General features: G+C 39.3%; 1 protein-coding gene across 1 annotated transcript in view; it reads right to left on the bottom strand.

Moving 5' to 3' along the window:
- The window catches only part of LOC114668162 (IgGFc-binding protein-like), a 29,743-nt gene extending 6,851 nt beyond the window's left edge, over positions 1-22,892 (bottom strand). Inside the window, exons 1-12 of the mRNA XM_028823801.2 lie at positions 22,692-22,892; positions 19,567-20,137; positions 17,985-18,181; positions 15,918-16,056; positions 10,924-11,252; positions 9,926-10,499; positions 9,040-9,638; positions 6,825-7,386; positions 6,073-6,665; positions 4,297-4,870; positions 3,507-3,700; positions 177-551 (exon numbers count right to left, since the gene is read on the bottom strand). Coding sequence (XP_028679634.2) covers positions 177-551; positions 3,507-3,700; positions 4,297-4,870; positions 6,073-6,665; positions 6,825-7,386; positions 9,040-9,638; positions 9,926-10,499; positions 10,924-11,252; positions 15,918-16,056; positions 17,985-18,181; positions 19,567-20,137; positions 22,692-22,892 — 4,908 coding nt within the window. The remainder of the gene's footprint in view (positions 1-176; positions 552-3,506; positions 3,701-4,296; positions 4,871-6,072; positions 6,666-6,824; positions 7,387-9,039; positions 9,639-9,925; positions 10,500-10,923; positions 11,253-15,917; positions 16,057-17,984; positions 18,182-19,566; positions 20,138-22,691) is intronic.
- Positions 22,893-22,901: the final 9 nt, after the last annotated feature.

Here is a 22,901-nt window from a genome sequence, read left to right as displayed (position 1 = left end):
GTTCACTTGTACAGTACATTATGTTTAGAGACAAAGAATAAAAGTGTAAAGCAATTTTAAATATTTTCGAAAAAAAAAATACATCATCTCACTCTTTAAGATGTTAACAAAGGTCCTCTAAAAACTGTTGAAGTCTGCAATATAAAAGATAGCAGGCATTATATTCTGTTACCTACCCAGACATCATTGGTACTGGTCACTGTGATGAAGTTTTGTCCAAAGAAAGAATGAACAACATTAAGAGAGTTTGGCTTGCAGTTGTTAATGCCAGCTGCTACTCTGAACCAGTCTTCAAGCTGTGCCTTGTCATCTGCGAGGAATGCCAAGTCGAAGACACCACTTATTTGGATTTGGGTGTCCATTCCATCAAATGTTGAGATGACGGCATCTTTCAGGTTACATGAGACCTCTTTGGGATGGCAGCCCAAGGCACCGTTCCTCACATCACACATGGTGTCAGCAGAGCAGCTGGTGGCCTGACATACAACTCCTTGGCCTGCTTTGCATGTGCATGTATTAGTGCATTGATCTGTAAACACTGTCTCACCATTCTGTGGAAGGTACAGAAACAAATAGGGAAACAATGTGAGAATTGATGAACGCAAACAATGTGTGGCTTAAAAGAAGAGGGACCAAAATTTGTTTCCTGGGAGAAACAACTGCATGTTAAATCTAAAGGAATGTTTAGCAATGAGAGACATTCTCTTTTTGATGATAACATAAAGGCAAGTTCACAAGCTGAGCTGGAAAAAGATCATCACCTGGTGAGGACTGAAAGCAGTACAGGACAGGGTCAGGTTATAAGATGCCTTAATGGATGGTCCATACAAATAATGTATGCACTTCTAGGTATGTGAATTGTCTGTAATCAGTAGGGGGAAGAGGTGAGACCCCCATAAACTGGGAATCTGAGGATGGCAGTGGTACAACAGGCAAATTGAACAGGAATTCCCCAGTGCTATAAGTGAGTGTTTCACTGCTTCTTAATAGAGAGGGCAGTAATGGATTCAAGAATTGCGGGAGCATTGGGAACTGCTATATGGAGTCTCAGGTGGTTAACTCGTGGAGTTCCAAAGGCTAACCCTGACTCCAAAGGTAATTATCACAGAGATTCCTAAAATTCTTAGATGAACAATCCCAGTGCACTTGGCATTTAAACTCAGCATGAATGTCAAGTAGGTCAGCGTTGCTGCCTGTTGATTTTATGTATTTATATGTACATGCTATTTTATATAATATTTGATTTTGTTCTTTTTTATTTTAATTACCATATATATTCATTTTTACAATAAAAATAAAGTCATCCACCTCTTAAACCTACTTTATCCAGAGCTGCAGCCTACTACAGAAAGCATTGTGCACAAGGCAAGAACAACATCTAAACCAGATGCCAGTCCATCGCAGCGTGAACACACTCACACACAGGTCAGTTTAGCATCGCTAATCCACCTAGCCTGCATGACTTTGGGAGGAAGCTGCAGCAACCAGGGGCAACCCACTCAGACACGGGGAGAACATGCAAACTCCATACAGGTAGGACCTGCAACGTGAAATCTGGTGTCCTTACTGCAAGGCAGCAGTGTTACCATAAAAAAAATGCTGATATTATTTATTATTTATATTAATGAACTTAAAAATTTATTATTTAGAGACTTTAGATTAGGTATTACCTATAATGCATCTATTAGTCACATATGGTTATTTAACGAGACCTTAAAAAACCTTCATTTGATCTTAATATTCTTACAAAGCGTTAATAAAGTGGTTACTCACCTCTGTGCAGTGTGGTATATTAGGAGCCTTTGAAATTCTGGTAAAATTATTTTTGAATACGAGAGGTTCATTTTGTCATATTAAGCATTAATTAAGGATTCACAAACCTTATACTGAATTTTGTAGTATTACAAGTCATATTGTCACCAGTGGCTGAGGGGAAAAAAATAAGTGATGGTACTCGGGATGTTGGGTTGGTGGGGTATCAGCATTGGAAGGGTGGAATATAAACACCAACTAAATGATTAAATAATTTTATTTTTACCCACAGAGAGATAAATGCATACCATAATGAAAGGCAATATGAAGAAGAATTTGTGCAATTTTTCCAAATTACTGGGAGTAAATAAAAGGAAAAAAGCAGAACTCCACACATTGGCATGCATGTCAGCTGATACCACCAATTTAAAATCATACTCCGTTTTAAATTTCTACTATGAATACATGTAGATACTTCTAATGCTCCCAACATATTTACTTTACTGAAGAAGCAAAAATGACAGTTACTCAAATTAAAATCTGCCTACAACTTTGGTGTATGATGCATTAAAATTGCTATACCCCAGCTTTTTAGTCTTTAACAATTTGCAGTTAATTCTATGAACAAATATATATCATTTTCTACTTTGTCCTTTGTCTGGCTTTTCATAAGTACTGTCATGGTTGTTACCATCAGCTATGTCAATAGCTAATGGCGCTGATAAGAGAGGCACTCACTTACTTATGCTGCTGACTTCCAGCATGTGGGTCAATGTATCTCCACTCAGTTTGATTTTAAAGTGGCCCTTTTTCTTCTGTCTGGTTTCCCCGTTGTAACCAGGTTAACATTATCACAGAATGCGAGCCAACTTGCATAACTTAGTGCATCCTGGGTAATGAAGTTGAATGAGGACTACAATTTCAGCGTACAGTCCATAGAGACAGTGGCAGGTCAGGACAACTAGAGGCCATGAGAAGTATGAAAGAAAAAGTGACAGTACTATAAAGAATAAAACATAAATGTGCCAGTACTGCATACTGGTAAGAAAAACTCCCAGTAGAAAAATGTGGAAGTGTCAGGTATGGAGTACTGGTGAGTACCGATCCACATCAAGCATTATAAGTCATCAAAGTGAAGTTGCTTTAGTAAGCCATATTGCACACTATTTTGATGCTTTATAAGTGTGATTAAGACCAAAAGAGGCCTTTGCTATTGTCTTATTAAACAACAGTATGTGTCTGATAAATGCATTATAGGCATTATCTAAATTCAAATGTTACCAAGAAAGAAAAAACACAATGGATTGCAATTACAAAGAGTGATAAAAGTTCAAAATTAAAAAACAAAATAACTTGCAGAATTTCACCCCTCAGTCATGCGGAGTGGCTGGTCTTCTTCCCACCATCATACCACAGACAGCCAAGTGCTTCTTCTGACCACCTGTACCTTTCTCTCTCAACATCTTGGCCTCTGTTCTTCCTGCCATTCAAGCCCTGGCCTCTCATGCCACTCTCGATATAAAGTTTAATTTCTAAACGACTTGAAGGAGCTTTTACACCCCAGTCAGGAACCATTTAAAGAATGATTAAGAATGCCCCCTATTGGCCATAATAGAACACATCAATGTGCATTTAAGAAATGAACAGTAAGTTGAGGTTGGAGAGGAACACCGCTATGATTGAAACTGCATGTGATTCTCTGTAGTCTAGCCACCCATCCAACAATGTTTTTATCCCTAATTCTCTTGCCATACCTTTAAATATCTGCCATCCATCACACAGCCACAGGAGTCAATGGACACGCATTGGTCTCCATCAGCTAAAAAGCCGACGTCACACTCGCAGCCTTCTACACAGTTGCAGGTCAGAGGGGTGGACAGTGCCATGCAGCTAGCTTGGCATGTATCAGCACAAAGATCATAGTGGCTGTTAGCAGGACATGTCATGGCTGTTGAGATAAAATAAGAATATTAAGATTGAACAGAGCACCTTTTAAAATGCTACATAGAACTCATTACTTGTATTATTGGCATCAACATCTAGTCTTCAACTAAAAAGCCTTCTAGAATAGTTATCTTAGCATTACTCCGTTTGGCTACAGGTAGTGTGGCATGTGCTGACATAAAGCATTGCTGGTAGTGAATATCAGTCCTGACTGAGTGTGTAAGAACATATTTACTTTTATTGCTGATTCTGTTAGTCTTCTCCAAAAACATTAGAACATAACATTCTGAAGCTTGCTTAATTCAATTCAGGGTTGCAGGGTGGTATAAAGCCTATTTATTGGGACTCTGAATGGGACGGCAGACTATCGCAGGGCCTTCTCACTTAAATATCTACGCTCACACACAATCAAGTGAACAGTAAAGTGCTAACCGCACATACAATATCCCAACAAGAAAATTTAAATAGTGACCAATTTGACAACTCTGCCTAGTATTATCCTTTAACACTAGGCCATTCATTCCAGAATTCTCAACAAACGCTTGATAGAATATTGGACATTTACAATTTTTCTACTTTGGCATGCTTTTAGATACTCACGGCAGAAGGTGTTACTTCTCCAAGATTGCAGTGTTACCCCAGCGTCCTGGCAGGCATGTACATAGGCTTGAATTCCTGCACATACCATTTCCATCTTGCCTTCAGCAGCATTGCTGTCATAGATGCAGTTTTGCAGGAAGCCATCAGGTGGCAGCACAGAGTGGCAGGCAGCCAGGGGTCCAGTGGTGGAGCTAATGAAGCCACACTTGTCTTCCTTCTTCAACTCTTCCACTGTTTTGTCACTAGGTACTGAACAGCCTCCATCCAGACAAGCATCGCCGCAGGTCTCGCTGCTTCCACCTATTTTCCAGGCGACTCCAAAATCATTGACATTACTTGCAACTTGACCGTTAGGTAGAGAGAGGTCATCATCAGTGTTACCATTATAATTGCCACATAGTCCACCCACTTGACCACTGTATGTGGATGGCACGGTTATTGCAGCAGCATTCACCAGGTCATAGCTAACTTTTAGGCCAAACTCAGTCTGCACAACTATTGACCTTCCAACTTGAGAAGCAGTTATTTTTCCTCCCTCCACTGTAATAGGAAGGTTTGTCAGGATTCCATTCATCTGTGAATAAAGGTTATAAAATGAATACAAGAAGTGATTTTCAAAAGTGGCAGGTTGATTCAAAAATCCACATACACACTCAAACAATTCAGGGTCGAGAGTTTATCCCAGAAGTAGAATGTATTCATGTGAGGGTGAAGACTCAAATTCAACATTATATAATAATGTTATGAGAAACACCTGGACTACCACACCATGAGCAACTGTGAATCAGGTACCACAACATTTTATAATCACTTTAACCCTGTGAGAATAATGCCACCCAGCAAGGAGAAAATGAAGCTGTTGGACACTTAACTCCATACCAGAATGAGGACTGTCAGTGCAGTGGATTACTCCTATGTCTGCATCTCTTAATATTGGAGTACACACCTGGTGATGAAAAGAGGTAAATCAAAAACCTCTGTGGACTGTGGTCCTAATGCTGCCTGACCTACTGCAGTAACACAGCTGCCCATCTGGACCAGCTTAGTCAATCTCTGTGTGTCAGATGAACATTTGCTGGTGACCACAAGTTGGTTCTTGACTTGACCATTCCCAATGAATTGAAAATGCTCAAAACTGCTTAGAAGTATTCAGATTGGTTTGCCGTGGGTCAGAATCTCTGAAATCTCAACTAAGGGGAGTGGTGCAGTAGTCCAGACCACAGAAGTCAAGGAACATAACATACTCCTCCTCAAACACAACCATTGCCTTCCCCTTGGATTCAGCTCCTTCACTTTCTGCACACTTTATCATTTTGTAGATTTAATTTTAAACTAATAACATGTGTTTGCTACTGCCCCACTCTGTTTGACCTCATCTCTTCTTAGTCTTAACAGGACCATGGACTTTAATTTACTGAGCTGTAGCAGTTTGATTCACTTAAGATCAATCAGAGAAGCTAAATTACATTCAGCCTTGACATTAAAGACCCAACCATCTTGGGTTCATATTGATGTCATGCATTGGTTAGCTTTGCTGCCTTATAGTTTCAAGATACCACTGGGTTTAAATAATCTCTCACTTAAATGTTCATTCCTTATCCTACAATTATGGTAGTTGGGTCAATATACAACCTTAAATTGGCCCTGTAAGAGACAGTTTGAATGCATGCATGTGCATGTCCTGTGATTGACTGGCATGACGTCCAGAGTTGGTCTTGATTTCTTCTGCATGGTGCAGGGATAGACACATCTTTATTGTATATTGGAATTGCTTACCTGAACCTTCCAGGACTGGTTCTTCACAATGGTGAGTGAGTACCCATAGACCTCCACTGTTACTGAGCGGGTTTCAGAGACTTTTCCAAGACCCAGGCGTGCATTGCTCGACTGCACAGAGAATTTCTCGAGTTGAGAATCTGTGGCAGTAACAGCTGACAGCGTGTAATCACATGTTCCCTGGAAGTCATACCGACGCTTATCAAATGTCTGGTAATGGGGGTCTCCAGCAGATATGCAAGTAGCACTGCCTGTAGGAAAGCAGCCTTGGACACCATTGACCACTGAACATTTCTCCTGTGGGCCACATTTGACATCTGTGCAGGTAACAATGCCACCTTGGCATTCACAACGCTGACTGCATGCATCACCAGGATAAAATACTTCTTTGTTGGCATAGTACCGTTGCTGGTAGCTACAGCCACATTCTGCTAGTGGCACACATTGGTCATTGCTCAGAAGGAATCCATCTTTACACTGGCAGCCTTCTTTGCAAACAGCATTGCAACCAGCAGGTGAAGACATAGAGTAGCAGGTTGCTGGGCAGCCTGGTGCACAATTTTGGTACTCGCTGTTCTGTGGACAAGTAAGAGCTATAAAGGGGTAGAGAAAAATGTATTAGGGGTTTTATAAACCACACTAATTGAGACATAAACAATGGGTCACTTATGAATTTAGTGAAATGCCCACTCTGTTGTACTTCATCAAAAGCTACCACAAATGACAAGAAACAATGAATCTCGAACACTTACGGCAGAACGTGTTTGTCCTCCAGTTGTCAATTTTACCCCCGGCTGCCTGGCAGGCTACTACATAGGCAGTGATATCATCACAGGCTGCCTTCTGCAGTCCTTGGTAAAGGAGGATGTCATAGACACAGCTGGCATGGAAATGGGCATAGTCAACTTTGTCCATGCAATCCTTCAAAGAGCCAGCACTGTCCTTAATGATATCACAGTTGGCCACATAAGGAGGATTGACTGGTGGGATAACTGGTTTAGGGCATGTTGTGCATTCTGGGACACAGCCTGGAACATCCTGTACTTTGTGACTGTCTCCAAAAGCTGTAGGATTTGGTGCTGCCTGGCCACCTGCTAACTGCAAGTCATCATCTTTGTTTCCATTGTAGTTCCCGCACAGTCCACACATTGCATTGGTGTAGGTGCTTGGTACAGTGACAGCGACAGCTTGATTCCAGTCAAAAGTCACTTTGAGGCCAAAGTTGGTTTCTAATACGGCTGAAATGCCACTTCTGTACACAATCACTTTGTTTGAATCCTGAGAGAAGGGCAGGGACGTGACAATTCCATTGACCTAAAAAAGAACAACCAATTTGATACCGAGTTTTCATTTTTTATTGTTACAAAATTATATTAATGTGACATTCTTGTCACATGTAGACTAGTTAAGACAACTTGTTGAGTCTTTAGTACAGATACCTATCCATCCAGTATCTAATTCAGCTTAGGGTCTTTACAGTACATAACAGTGAATATTGAATTGAAGTTCATTGGGACAGTTGGGAAGGTAATGTGATGTCCTATTATAACATTTCAAATTATGATTTACATTTTGTAATAGTGGTTTGGTCCAGAAGTGGGAAACCACTGTCAGTGATGTTTATAGTCGTAACAGGTCCCATAATCAGTAGCTTTTTTGTGTTTTATTGAAAGAGATTTATTTATTTTTACTGGCCATTACATTCAGAAGCACTTTCAAGGGGATAAATACTTTTATAAGAAATCTATCTATCTATCTATCTATCTATCTATCTATCTATCTATCTATCTATCTATCTATCTATCTATCTATCTATCTATCTATCTATCTATCTATCTATCTATCTATCTATCTATCTATCTATCTATCTATCTATCTATCTATCTATCTATCTATCTATCTTTATATTGTCATGCATGAGGTTTGCCTTTCGGGCTCATGTGAGGTTAGCACTAACATTCTGGGACGTGAGGGGGCATGGTCACTGACAGTAACAGCTCCCTTTTCTCCCATAGCCCTTAGAAACTGCCCACAAATAGGAATTAACTTCACCCCCTGTGTTGCCTCTGCTATAAAACCGAGATGCTCTTGGTATAGCACATCTCATTATGGAGAGAGCAGATTGATGACTGGAGATCCTATCTGAACTTGACGCAACCAAGCGAATTTTGAAATTCTCTTGTTTATTTCTTTAATTAATCTGCTTTTCATTTTGCCTTGTTTTATGTGCAATCAAGTGCCTATTTCAGCTTGAGGACATTGTAAATATTAAAAGGGCAACCTGAATTGTGCCCCAACACTTCCTCTGTCACCAATGTGTACCGTCAATCAACAACAATGCATATATATATATATATATATATATATATATATATATGTATATACATATACTGTATATATATATATATATATATATATATATATATATATATATATATATATATATATATATATATATATATCATCATGTGCATGCACATGGGGAGCAGGTTAAGGGGAGCTTGCAGCTGTTATGTATTGCCATTTCTTTTCCTCCTTCTGCATTATGGAAGATTGACAACCTCACAGATTCTGACATCACTTCCATCATCTGCCCTCCTGCCCTTCATCTACCCCTTCCTGCCTGGGCCTTATAAGATTGAAAATACCATCATTTTGAGCTAGGCTACTTGATGACTCCTATCTGAAAAGGCATTATTGTGTTTTCTTTTTTGTCTTTTGCTTTCCTTCCTGATTTCCTACAGTATGTATATATATATATATATATATATATATAATACTTTAGATGTTAAAAGGTTATGGTATTCTACTTGATTTGTAAGCATTTCTTTGATGACATATTGGTTTATATCTTTGAATTTAAACACTAATACAACAAATGACATTTTTTTATTTCAGGTTTTTTAGTTTTTTTGGTTATATTTTCCAATGGTACTGACAAAATATTATACAAGATCTGATACCTACCGTGATCTTTCCATTGATTTCTTGACTGATAGTAAATGTGGTGTCATACACCTTCACAGACACCACCTTGGTAAATGCAACAAGACGACTGCCTCTGTTGTTGTTCTGCACAGTTACATCAAAGGTTTTCAGGCTGGGATCTTTGGAACACACCCCTGCCAACCGATAAACACAAGTGCCCTGGAAGTCAAAGGTTTTGCCATCAAAGGTGCGATAGTGAGGATCTCCCATTGCTATACAGGTCTGGTAGCTGACTGGGTAGCAGTCTTGAACTCCCTGGACTACAGTGCATTGCTCTGTGTCCTTGCATCCTTTCTGTTTGCATGTGACTGTGCGTGTACTTCCATCACAAGAACAGCTCTGCTGGCATTTATCATCAGCCCAAAATGTCTCCCCAGGTTGGTAGTAACGTCCATTATAGTTGCAGCCACAGTTGTTTACTGGTACACACTCTCCAGCACTCAGAACAAAGCCATCGTTACATTGGCAGGTCTCAGTGCATGGCTTCTGGCAGTTATCAGGGGCCTTTCGGTCAGTACATGTAGCGGGGCAAGCATTGCCACAGTACTCATAGTGGCTGTTTGCTGGACAGTCAAGAGCTGCAAATAAAAAATAATGACATTGTGTTGAAACCCAAGTGCACATAAATGATCTTGGAATTTGCTAAAGATCACATTGTATGAAACTGATGCAGAGATAATTGTGCTGTCATCAACATGCAGGAGAGGTGAGATTTGATGTCAGAAAAGTGGTTAAATGAACAATATTTTCACATATTCAAATTAAAAAACAAGGAACTGCTGCAAGTAAATTGCTGATTTCCACATGTCATTAAACCCATAATAATAAAGTGACTTATTTTATAAAAATATTATAACCTACTTACGGCAATTAGTCATCTTTCTCCACTCATTGGAAACTGTAGCTCCAGCTTTCTGACAAGAAGCAACATATGTCCCCAGGGACTGGCACAAAATGGGTTGTCGCCCTTGATTAATGCATACATCATACAAGCAGTTATCAAAGAAGACATCTGGAGACACTTTGCTATGACACTGCTGGAATGGACCATCGTTTTGGCTGACAACTCCACAGAAATTATTGCCTCCATATAATGCTTGATTTTCATCTGAACAGGTGGGACAATAGCCCTTGCAGAAGTGCCAGCAAAATGGATCACGATCTGGAACGCTCCAGGATTTGGCCCAGTCAGTGATATTTGTTGTAATGCCACCCCCTTTTATTGTGTAATCATCTTCTTTTTTCTCATTGTAGTTGCCACACAGACCCACCACACTGTTATAATAACTGCTGGTTACAGTAATTAAAATCATTGTTTTCCAATCAAAAGAGATCACAAGTCCAAAGTCAGTCTCCAGGACTGCTCTAATTCCTGACTGAGAGATGATAATTTTTCCAGAGTCTATGTTTACAGGAACGTTAGTTATTATTCCATCAACCTAAAAGAGAAAGAATGCTAATAGTGATAATGCAGTTCAAGAATTTAGACAAATCTAATATTTCTAAAGAATGAAATTGAATGAGCAGGACAGCATAGAAAAAACTATTTTTTTTGAGACCTGATGTCTGAGTAGCAGTTGCTATAGTGGTGGCTATGGAGCTTGAAAGGTAACTGAAGGACATACACTTGAATGGCTACTTGAATTGATGTTTACTTAAACATAAGTTTTCCATTTTTATAAAGGACACTTTTAATCTATTGCTAAAATAAAATGTGCAATACAACATCCTTACATTTATTATTTCAAAGATGACATTGACATGATTCATTCAATGGATTACTGTGTATGATAACTAGGGTGTGAGTCTAGAGATGATTCTTTTATGGTTTACTTTCAGTATTCCTTCATTGTTGATGCTTACCCTGACTTTTCCTCTTTCATCTCTGACAATTGCAATCGTATGGCTGTACACAGTGACTGTGACTGTCTTGACAAAAGAACCATCAAAGTTTCCACGCAGTTCATTCTTATTGACCACACTGAATGGTGTGAGGGTGGGGTCAGTGTTAGTTGTCTGAGCTAAAATATAGCTGCATGTTCCCTGGAAGTCAAAATTTTCTTGGTCGAAAGTCTGGTAGTGGGGGTCACCTGCTGCCCAGCAGGAAGCTTTCGATATTGGTACACAAGTGGCTGACTTCTCAGAAGCAACGCAATTTTCTTTCTCACGGCACTTTACTGCAAAACAAGGATCTAAAAATAAAAATTAAATTTCAGATTATTAGGAGAGATGCATATTTAATTTTCAACAACTGTTATATATTATGTGTTGTGGCACAATACATAAGCATTACCGAAGAGCACGACTTTACTGTAGGTCGATCGACCCACCTCCCCACATCTTAAAGTTGGGGGGGGGGGGGGGGGGGGGGCAGTGATTCCCCAGAGTGATGCTCGAGAAAAGTAAAATTGAGAGAAAAGGTTCACATCAGATGTATTTGTCTAGAGTTAGCTACAGCTATTTACAAAGACAGATTTGTACTCAATCTGTCAACTTAACTGGTAGTCTACAATGATGGCAACAGCAAAATCATAGTCTTGGCAAAGCAGCCCCAGAAGTTATAAATATGAGAGACGCTCAAAAAGTTTCCACACTTTTTTTACCTCTATTTATTAAGAATTTCAAAAAGAAACTACATTACTTTTCAACATAGTCACCTTTGCTTGAGATGCAATTTTCCCAACGTCGTACCAGGTTTTTAATTCCCAATTACAATTCCTCCCGCCTTCACCATTTCCATCGAAATTATAAAAGTGCGTAAACTTTTTGAATGTCCCTCGTACATAAATTTAAATTAGGGCCTTGAAATAAACTGGCTAGCTCAATATAATCACAAAATCTGATGCAATAGAAATATACACTTAGAACATATATTCTATTCACTGTGTCCACATCAATGTATTCACAGAATGCAATATCACCATTTGCTCTAGACATGGTGGCAAAGGTTGCATCTGACAAGAAGCCTACTTGACATAAAGAGTGTTAACAATTAATTTTCTGACAACAGTGAACAACAGAGGAAATTATTTGTTAAGTTATAATGCAAATTTTAACTCTTTGAGGGCTGAATATTTTTTCAAAAAACAGTTTCTGAAAAGCAATGGTTTCACACAGAAATCAAGATAAAACGTCTGTTGCTGCATGCTGCAGCTGTCAATTTGACTAGAATTTGCAGCAGGCTTACTGCCAAGCTGTCTTCGCGTGGCTGAGGCAGCAGCAGCAGCGATCACGGTCGCAGTGCATTGCAATCTAGTTTCTATCTCTTATCATTATTAAGTGGTACTCCTCCCTGGTGAACATTGCCATAGGAGTATCAGCTACATGAACCCATTCAGCACCGTGATTAGCTGAGGACCAGTCAACTGATGCTAGAACCTCACATTCATTTTCGATCACTTGTATCAAAATCGGAGTCCGACAAGTCATAGTCCAGTTCAGAGGTAATAGGCAAAACGTTGTCCACGCAGTAGTTTGCTTTATGCAATCACTTTGATCACTCACCAGATGTCTGTGCCATTTTTGCTGTTGTTTGCGCCTTGCTACTCACACGAGCGCAGGAAATCTTGGTCAAACCAATGAAGCTAACTTTCCTTCTAGCAACAAGAGTCCAACTAAAACATAACAGTTGGTTTTTTCACAGTGTACAGTTGACTACCATCGTCAACTCTTCGTTTTGACAAAAGTTGACATCAACCCTGAAAGAGTTAATGTCAGTCTACAATGCCTAAGTAGCCTACAATGATTTCCAACAAGTATTCAAAATCTTTCATCCATTGCTCTCCTTAAATTCATCAGAGTTCTTAATTCTTTGTTTAAATAAAAGCTTTACTACAGTCCTCTGCTGCTGGATCTTTCAATAACAATGATGAATCTCAAAACTGAAACAGTAAGTGTCATCAATCAAAGACTATTGAAAGCAGCCACATTTAATGTATTAATTATGTTGTGTATATATATATATATATATATATATATATATATATATATATATATATATATATGTATATTTTATATATATATATAAATAATATATATATACACATATATACCAGCTGTATAAGGGTCCTAGAGACTATTGAAATCGTCAAAAAAAAAAAACTGAAATGTAGAGATGTCAGGTAATTGAAAGAAACTACTCTGGGCATCTCTCTCCTAGGAGGATTCGTTTTGCTGACATGCTCGCCTCATTTGTGTATTAGCAGCAGGAGGAGTGTAAGAGGGATACCGTTAGCAGCTAAGAAAATTTGTGTTTCTTCTGAGGTTTCATTTTGTGGACATGCTGACCCCGCTTGTGTCCCTTGGAGCCCTTACCCCAACTCCACCTCTCACTTCCAGGCCAGACAGACAGACAGAGACACTTCCACATGTAGATGTTTATATATAAGATATACAGTATATATATACTCGCAGACAATCACAACAATCACATTGTTATGTGCAAAATTGAACTCAAAAGTAGTGTATTGTGTGTATTTGGTTTGCAAACACTTTAAACAAATAAGGTGCTTTTAAAAAGCAGTATTCCCTTTACATAGTAGCAGTTAAAATATTTCTTGTAAATCTCAACTTAAACATTAATGTAATCAAAACAAATATAAAACCAAAGCTATTTGCCACTGCCAGGGCATTAAGTTTTATCTAGTTTGTTATAGAAAAACAAGTGACCCTCAGAGTCCAGTGCCACGATCATAACATTATAACAGGCACCTTCTGAGCAACAGCAAGTTGACATTTCTAACTGTGTTTTCTTTTTTACTTGAACAGATACCAGCGGAAACATTTTCTTTTATCAGAGAGCAACATAAACAGTTGTATGTTCAGTAGGAACTCTTTGAGGGCTAATATTTTTTCCAAAAAAACTCAGTTTTCTGAAAAGTCCACAAAGCAATGGTTTCACACATAAATCAACATAAAACACCTGTTGCTGCCTGTTGTGCCTGCTGTCAGTGCCTGTTTGCAGTTTGCAGCGGCTCAACGGCCAGCAGGAATGCATGGTGGGCTGGCTGCCTGGCTGTCTTTGTGAGACAGGTGGGCAGGGGTGGCAGTTGCAGTGAGACGCAATATGGTTTGTACCTCCTGTCATCGTAAGTGCCTGGCCTCCCAGGTGAACGTTGCCATAGGTGCATCAGCTACACGAATGTGTTCAGCACCACGATCAGCTGGGGACCGATCAGCTGATGCTGGTACCTCACTTTTATTTTCGATCTACATCTTCAGATCACTTGCAACAAAATCGGAGACCGACAAATCAGAGTCTGATTCAGCGATTATACGAATAAAGTTTTGCTTTGAGGCTTCACTTTGGTATCTCTCCATATGCCACGCGCAGGGAATCAAGGTCATATCAACAAAGCTAACTTTCCTTCTAGCAAAAGCATATTGAAAAACGCTGTAACAAGAAGATCACTTATCTCTATCGATCACTAGCGAGACTGAGACTTTCAAAATAATAATAATAATAACAAAAACTGCGTTAACACGCAATAAAATAATTGTTGGCATTAATTAATTAATGTGTTAACATGATGATAATTCATTAACTTACCCAGCCCTACTATACTATATATAGTCTCCTAAAATTTATTGCAACATAAAATTTGACTCTTTGGTCCAAGAGTTAAACTGGTGTAGTCTTGAGTTAAAGGTTTTCAAAGGCTGATAAACACTGTATTTTCACTTCACATATCCTGCTATCTTACAGCACACTACAGTATGAAAACAGAAAGCTGAAAATGTCACAAGTGTATTCATACAGACAAAGCTTTTTTAAAAATATAATTATTATATTTTAGCTCTATTACCTATGGCTATAGGCCTTTATAATGCCCACTGTGACTGTGACTGCTGTTATTATCTTTGGCCTAGTCAGAAGTTTCTTTCTTTTTAGAAATTCTTGTGTGAATTGTGATGGTGCAGGTAAGCTCCACCCTCCCAATTGCTGTAGAGACCCTCTTGAATCCGCTACAGCTGATAACACACCCAGGGATGAGTCAGTGGATAAGGACACTCAAACAGAGCAAGAGGTAGGTGCATTAAAGTGCAAAAGTGCTTTTATTAAAAACAGTCAAAACAAATGGTGTTCAGTTCAGTGCAGTGCAGTGCAAAAAGTTAAAGAAATAAATAATCCAATAAAATGAAGTGAAGGTGGAGGTTAAAAACAGTTCCAATAAATATTAATTTAAACAAAGGCTAAAAACACAGGCAACAAACAGGAAACTGTCCTTTATAATTCTGAGCCCTGGTGTCTTCTTTATAAAACTGACATCTCTCCATCTTTTTTTCCCCTCCCCTTGGTGGTATAAGTTGAATTTGATGGGCTTTAGTGCAACAATAAATTAGGATCCTGTGTGAAATGAAATTAAATCCAATTAAAAACTGCCCCCATATAAGAGACATGATAGGTCAATAGTCATAGTCCAGCTTTATGGAGGCCTGGGAATGGTAACACCATTAACCCTTTCATTCAAACTGGTAAGCATGATAATAAATTGCGCAATAACTCTGCAGTCACTTCTCATAACCTAGCAGTAGTTTAGCTTTCAAACAAGGCCCAAAGTGCTTGATGGAAGTCCGATCACACACAATGCCACTGTGATGCCAACATTGCATTATCAAATCATGTTTGTCACTTTTACACGTTATCTCTCAACCGTCCACAGTGAAAGTTTTTAAGGTGATAAAGGGAAATCCAAATCAAATATCGCATTAGCCTAAATTCCTGCCAGTTACTACTTTTGATAAAATATAAATAACAAGCTGGTTAAGTTTGCTGATAATACCAAAGTGTACACATTATTTTAATATATGAGTAAAGGTAGCACTTGGTAGAGGACCACATTAGTGATTACAGTTACCTGTGTAGTAGCAAGCCATGACACCGTCTCTGACCTCACAGACTTGATTAGCCGTGCAGGACAATGGCGCGCAGGTAAGAACACCCTTAGTACATGTGCACTGTTCACTGCAGGAATTCTGGGTCACAGATTCACCAGACTGGAGAAGAAAGAGGACGTTTTGACAAAATTAACCAGCAATGGATTTTTTTAAGGTAGCAAAAATTATAAATTCTGAATTTGCCTGAGGGGATTAACAAATCCCTATCTATCTATCTATCTATCTATCTATCTATCTATCTATCTATCTATCTATCTATCTATCTATCTATCTATCTATCTATCTATCTATCTATCTATCTATCTATCTATCTATCTATCTAGTGCTCGCTCTCCAGTTCTATCTATCTATCTATCTATCTATCTATCTATCTATCTATCTATCTATCTATCTATCTATCTATCTATCTATCTATCTATCTATCTATCTATCTATCTATCTATCTATCTATCTATCTATCTATCTATCTATCTACACAGTTTCAAAATGAACACAAACATGATGTATAATATAGGAATTCAGAGAAACAGGAAATCAACTTTTATTAAATTTAGCATATATAATATTTTAATCCTGCTGACACATTGTGTTATTTCAAATGAGCTTAAAATGTTCTTCTGCCAATTTACGTAAATGTTATTCTGCTCTGATGCTTGAGTGTCCAACAGTATTAATGGATTCCACTTGCCCATATTCTGCTCTTCAATCGTTGTAATATAGTATGTGGGCGAAACCCTTCATCAGCTCCATCATTGACTGCACCAAGATCAGCAGTGAGGAAGTCCATGTGTGAGTTTAGAAAATGAACTTTATGTTTTTTAATACTTGAAGCTTGCTTTCAACTAACAGGATCTAGTTTGGTGCTCTGTAGTTGCCAAGGAAATTCTATGTACCTTTGAATGTGATTTCCTCCACAATGCATGCATTGCTGAGAGATGAACAAATGGGAAGAATTATGGGAACTGTTTAAACTGGAAATGAGACATCAGCTGTTATTGTAGTTTCTGCATTTCATTGTGAGAGAATGTTCACGAGTTTATCTCTACACCAGCCAGATTTGTCATATTGATAGGCAGCTGCATGCCTTGCAGGCTGACTTCATTTTTCTACTCAACTTTTAGTTGGATTCCCCTCACGGTACTTTTTAACACTGTAAGTACCGCACTGGATGGACTGGCATTCCAATGGGGGTGTGGGATGAGGAAGTCTTAATGGATGGAGTACAAGAATAGAGATACAACCAGGCTGGGATGGTCCTCAGTTTACATCCCAATAAGGATGATTCAATAATAAATGGACAGGGAACGAGTGGATCTTTTAAACAATTCGTCCCCCTGCATATGATGTGGCAGTGCTCTTCTGGCTGGTGCCCAGTCTGGACACCCACAGGGTAACTTGGGTATTGTGGTACAGAAGGGTGACCCTGTTCTTGCCCACTGCACACTGTGAAAAATGTACTTTCCTATTTTGTGGAGATTCCCTATGGTTTGGAAGTGCTCTCACATCTGACACAGAAGGAGTTGCTGAGTCAGAGTTGGAAGATAGAGGGTGAAACTCACATGGAGGTGTGGAAGGAGACGGAGAGGAAAAGAAGGAGCTTTATTAATGACAAAGTATATTGCTGGATTGATCTTAAAAAAAACTGTGAATGTGTCTCTTGGTATTCAAATACGGTTTCTTTAATTTTATCCCTAAACTGTGCTTGGTGTGCAGAGCCTCCTTGTGGTCACAACACATAAAGATCATTAAAGGTAATACTAATAGTCACTGCAGGCCAAAAATGACCAAAAAAGGGGAAAAAACAAGTCTGACATGTAATGCAATCTATAGTCACAGCTTCACAATCGAATTTTTGTCTCTTTGAATGTCTAAGTAAGCAAACATGATAAATGTTACAGCATGATACAGTCAGTGACAAATGTGTCTTTTAAGAAATACTCCTTTTTAAATGTTGCCTTCTCCTACTTTGTGCAGTTGTCAAATACAAGCCTTCCACTTATATCGGGGTGGTAAATTTCAGTCTTTACCTTATAGTATCTGCCATTCACAAGGCATCCACAGCCGTCCAGGGTGACACAGGACTCCCCGTCAAAAACAAAGCCATCATTGCACTGGCATCCCTCACGGCAGACTGAACACTGGACAGAGGCAAAGAGCGATGCGCACGTGGTGCTGCAGGTATCCGTACAGAGCTCATAGTGACTGTTTGCTGGACATGTAGCAGCTGCATAGGAGAGACATTGGAAAGTTGATTAAGGTGTTTACACTGAATGATCTGAATACAAATGAACAGCAAAGAGCCTCATAGTTCAGAGTCAAAAACATGCGTATATCTATTCTCTGAAGTTATGACAGTCAGCAATATGACAAGGTATATATTTTTAGCTACCATCTTACTCTGAAATGTTTAAATACACAATGACAACAGCCATGTGTCATATTTATCATGAAAACATTAAAACATCATCTGTAATTTTTCTTTGTTTTCAGATGCATCTACTTTGTTCCATTAAATGGTCATCTGGGACTCGGAGTCTATCAAAGACAGGAACTAACCCTGGACAACTGAACAGGCCACCAGTTCTTCACTCTCAGACCAAACCATTTTAAAGTCATCCATTGACCTAATATGCCTATTGTGATAGATGGCAGGTAGGGGTTGATACCTCAACTGGGATGGTGCATGATTCCTTTCCAGGCCAGGAGGCCACCATATTGAATGGCCATAAAGAATGGTGGGGTATTCCCTGCCTTAGTCAGAAGATTGGAAGTGGGTGCACTGGCATCTCAGCAGGAATGGACTGAAGATCCTTACCCGGCTGGGAAGCCAGTGAAATGAAGGGACAATGCAGGGGTTGATCAATTCAGACCAGTGACTCCCCTGACATGCTAGGTGGCAGCATCTCTGGGCTATGGTACAAGTATGTACACCCATAGGGCTTGCTGGGAGCTGTAGTCCCATTGAGAAGCCCTGTTGCATTCTGTGGGTGCTGCAATGCAAAAAATGCAATTTAAGCAAGTGAAAGTATTTATATGTTAACTTTTATCCTTGATTTCCATTTTGTAAAAATTTTGCTTACCCCATTGGCACATGTTTTTGCTAAATAAAAGCAAAAGGACTCCCATTTAAAGTTTTGTTTGTCTAATTTTTGCATATGCATTTTTGCAGTGTACAAGGGGATGCTGCAAGAATCCATGATCCCTACTTTGTGGGGCTTCTGCCTGACCCAGAAGTGCTATCTATAGGAAATGCCCTTGCACTGGAAGTTTGAAGAAGAAGCTGCTCTGCTTCACCCAGGCGAGGTGGAGTCGGGTGTGGATGATGGATAACAGAGAGAATTGTGTTTGGCATAACTTCTAGACACCTGTTGAAGGTATTGGGTGAAATAAATTATTATTTGAACGCAGAACTTATTTTCTGGTGTTTAGGGCTCTGTTGTGCCCCCTAAAGGTCACACCATCTTTTGGAAACATAAAGAATGTGTAAACTCCACATGGATCACTACTCGGGTCTTCCATGCTGCCATGTAGCAACACTCCTTTCTGCTATGCCACCCTCAGCTTAAAAGGACTGTGTCAAAAATTTTAAGAAAACAAATCTGTACTTACGGCAAAACGTGTCTGTTCTCCATGCACTTATTGTCACTGCTGCATTCTGGCAGGCTTGTACATATGTCTGGATGTTGTCACACAGAACAGAATTGCTTGCGCCATCCGTAATCATATCTTTAACGCAGTTGTTGAAGTATTCTTGTGGAGATACTGTGGAGTGACAAGAAGCGAAGGGGCCAGTCTTTAGTGTCAGGATACCGCAGGCTGTGTCTTTGCTGGCATCAGGCTTCTTCGAGTCATTACTACCAGGACATTTGGAGCCACAGCTGGTCTGGCAATTGGTTGGAGAAGAGGTGGCTTTCCACCCAGCAGTAAAGCTGCTTTCATCTGGTGCTTGTTGTCCACTGGGCAGCTTGAAGTCATCACTTTGATCCTCATTGTAGTTGCCACAAAGGCCACCAAGTGCATTGAAGTAAGTGGATGGGATGTTGAAAGCAGCACTGGATGCACTGTCATAGCTCACTTTGAGGCCATCAGTGGTCTCAAGAATGATATAAAAGCCACTCTGGTAGACTTTCACTTTCCCGTCTTCAAGGGTAAGAGGAAGATTTACTTTTATGCCACCAAGCTGTAGAGATGTGTTTAGATAATGAAATTGTTAATATATACTGAATGAATAATAACAATGTATAAACTGAAGTATATACAGCAAACTACAATTTGAACAATGTTCATTTCATACAAGTAAAAAAGATATCAATCAGTATAAATAAATTAAGAAAAGAACCAAACAATATGGGCATAATCACCACACTAAAGAATTCTTTGTCAGATCATTGGTGAGAACTTCAATATTTATTTGTGCTTCTATCAGTTTCTTAATTTTATGCTCCCCCTTACTTCTCTGGCTATCTATGAAATTTCAGTTTATTTTCTTTTGACCTCATAGTGGAATGAAACTTCAAATTTAATTTAAAGCAAACCTGTTGCAGTCATTATTAATTCATAAATGTGTTCCAGATGTTGTACATTTCCCTAATACACTAGCAGTGTCTGCATATCATGAACCTGGGCTGAAGAACATATATAGCATCACCTTTTCCAGGTAGAAGATAAAGTTCCTTGTTAATATTGCATTTAAATTAATCAAACTAAATGTGTGTTGTTTATTTTTGGTGCTTTCCTGATGCTCAGTTTTCACCCTTTTAACACTGTCTAGCACCTAGCCAAGCAAAAATGAATTTTTGTTTGTTCTTCTTTAAGGGTCTCCTAACTGAGCAAGATGATCTCGCAATGATGTGCCATATGATGTGTACATGAAGGCAAAACACTGCAGCAGGTAGTGCCACGCAGAGATCATCAACATTATACATTTAAATGGTGTGGCTTCTTGACAGCAAAAGTAAAGCTTTACCGTATCACTTTTTAGTCAGTGACAAACATGTTAACTACAGTCATTTGCACAGTACTACAGAAGACCAGTGTTTAATATTGTTGCCCAAATGACTCAAGCTCAATTGTTGGCCTAGTCACTTTTATTACAGAGTCTGTACAATATTTGTATGTCTGAATGAGGGCTTTCCCTCTACATCCCAAAGATGTGAAGGTTAGGTTTCATGATTAGCATGTGCAAGTAAGAATTTCACTGTACTGTGAAAATGTGTCAATAATGACCCTATAAACCCTTTTTTTTCAGTATTTGGTACACTGTATTAATCCCTGAGGTCAGAGTGCAGGGCCAGCCATTGAAAAGTGTCACTGGAGCAATTTTCAGGTTAAGGGCCTTGCTCGAGGGTCCAACTGATTAAGATCCCTTCTGGCAGTAACTGGATCTGAACTGGCAACCTTCCAGATACCAGCACAGATCTTTACCCTCAGAGCCACCACTCCACCTTGGTCCTCCAGATTGGTCTGGTAGATGTTTGTGTCTGTTTCTGTGCCCTGCAATCCTGTCCAGGGCTATTTGCTGGCTTGCAGTTAATATTGCTGGTAGACATTAGCTTCCACCACCTCCCCTTATAATGAAAAATGGGGAAATTAAGGAAATGCATGAGATAGGGGATTTGATTGGCGACAGATGAACTGTCATTCTGGGTTGGATGGTTCATGTTTCTTTTCCTGGAATGAGAAGTGGGAGACTGGCTCACAGGAACATGTGTTCACCCTCTGCACTAGATGGCAGTATCCTTCTGCTAGACCCTCTTTAGGGATGTATGGGATCTAATTGGTAGCCCTGTTAAGATCCCTGGATGCCACTGGAGAGAAATGAAGATATGTTTCCCTGCCATCTGGGAGTTCTCCCTGACCCAAAGGTGCCTCCTGATTGCAATATTGTTGTGTGGGAAGTACTCCTAAGTCTGGCTTGAAATGGAGTCTCTCTGGCTCAGACAGATGAGTTGGAGTTGGGAGTGGGGAAGAACAATGTTTTCCAGGAGAGAAGGAGTAGGAATGAGTTGAGTTTAATTGGATTCATTGTTTGTCAAATGCCTTTTACAAAAATTGCATAAAGTACAGTGAACAATAAAGTGGCTATTTGCTGGACATGTGCTTCTCACAATTATGTCTTGTCCACTAGAGATAGGTACTCCAGTCCAGATTGATTTGATGAAATATTTTACATAGTCTCTAGAAATCAGGTAAAATCATGATCCATGATGATAATGGGGAGTCTATCCTAGGGACATCGGACACAAGACATGAACTAATTCTGGATGGGATGGCTGCACATATACACATGCACCCACGCCATATAGCACTAGCTGTAGCTCGTCTACTTATTTAATTATGTTGCCACTACAAGTCCTATCAAATTCATTTTATATGGTTTTGTTGTAGTGGTCTTTTGAAACAACTACAATTAAATATATTTTTATAAACACTTAATGACATGACACCAGTCTGGTACTACCAGTTAGCATAACCTAAATGTCTTTGAGGCCATGGGAGAAAAGCTGGGGTGTCCACACACAGGGTGTCCATGCATAGTCCACAAGTACATGAACTGGGTATGGAATTCAAGCAAAGATGTGTGAAGCACCAGCATTAATGACTCCACTACCATGCCGCTTCAACTCCACTCCATCCCCGTGACACAGAATTGGAAAAAACGGGTCTAAGAATGTAATGTTATGGCATGTTAATAAGCAATATACATAAAAATGAAAATTACAAAGCACTCTTACCAATATCTGCCATCTCACTTTTGAGAGCAAAGTCAGCGTATAGTCATAAACTTGAAGCTCAATAGCTTTGATGGCTGTTGTGCTGCCACTGGCTTCTCTGTGCATCACAATGCTGAATTTTGTGAGCTTACTGTTTGCTTGACTGACTTCCGTAATTCTATAGCTGCAGTCCTCCTTGCAAGTTGAAGGAACGACCATCATAGGACCGGA

The sequence above is a fragment of the Erpetoichthys calabaricus genome, chromosome 17 (genome assembly GCF_900747795.2).
Source record: "Erpetoichthys calabaricus chromosome 17, fErpCal1.3, whole genome shotgun sequence".
Classification (NCBI taxonomy): Eukaryota; Metazoa; Chordata; class Cladistia; order Polypteriformes; family Polypteridae; genus Erpetoichthys; species Erpetoichthys calabaricus.
Note: the sequence above shows the minus strand (reverse complement) of the source record. Positions and strands in the feature narration are given on the sequence as shown.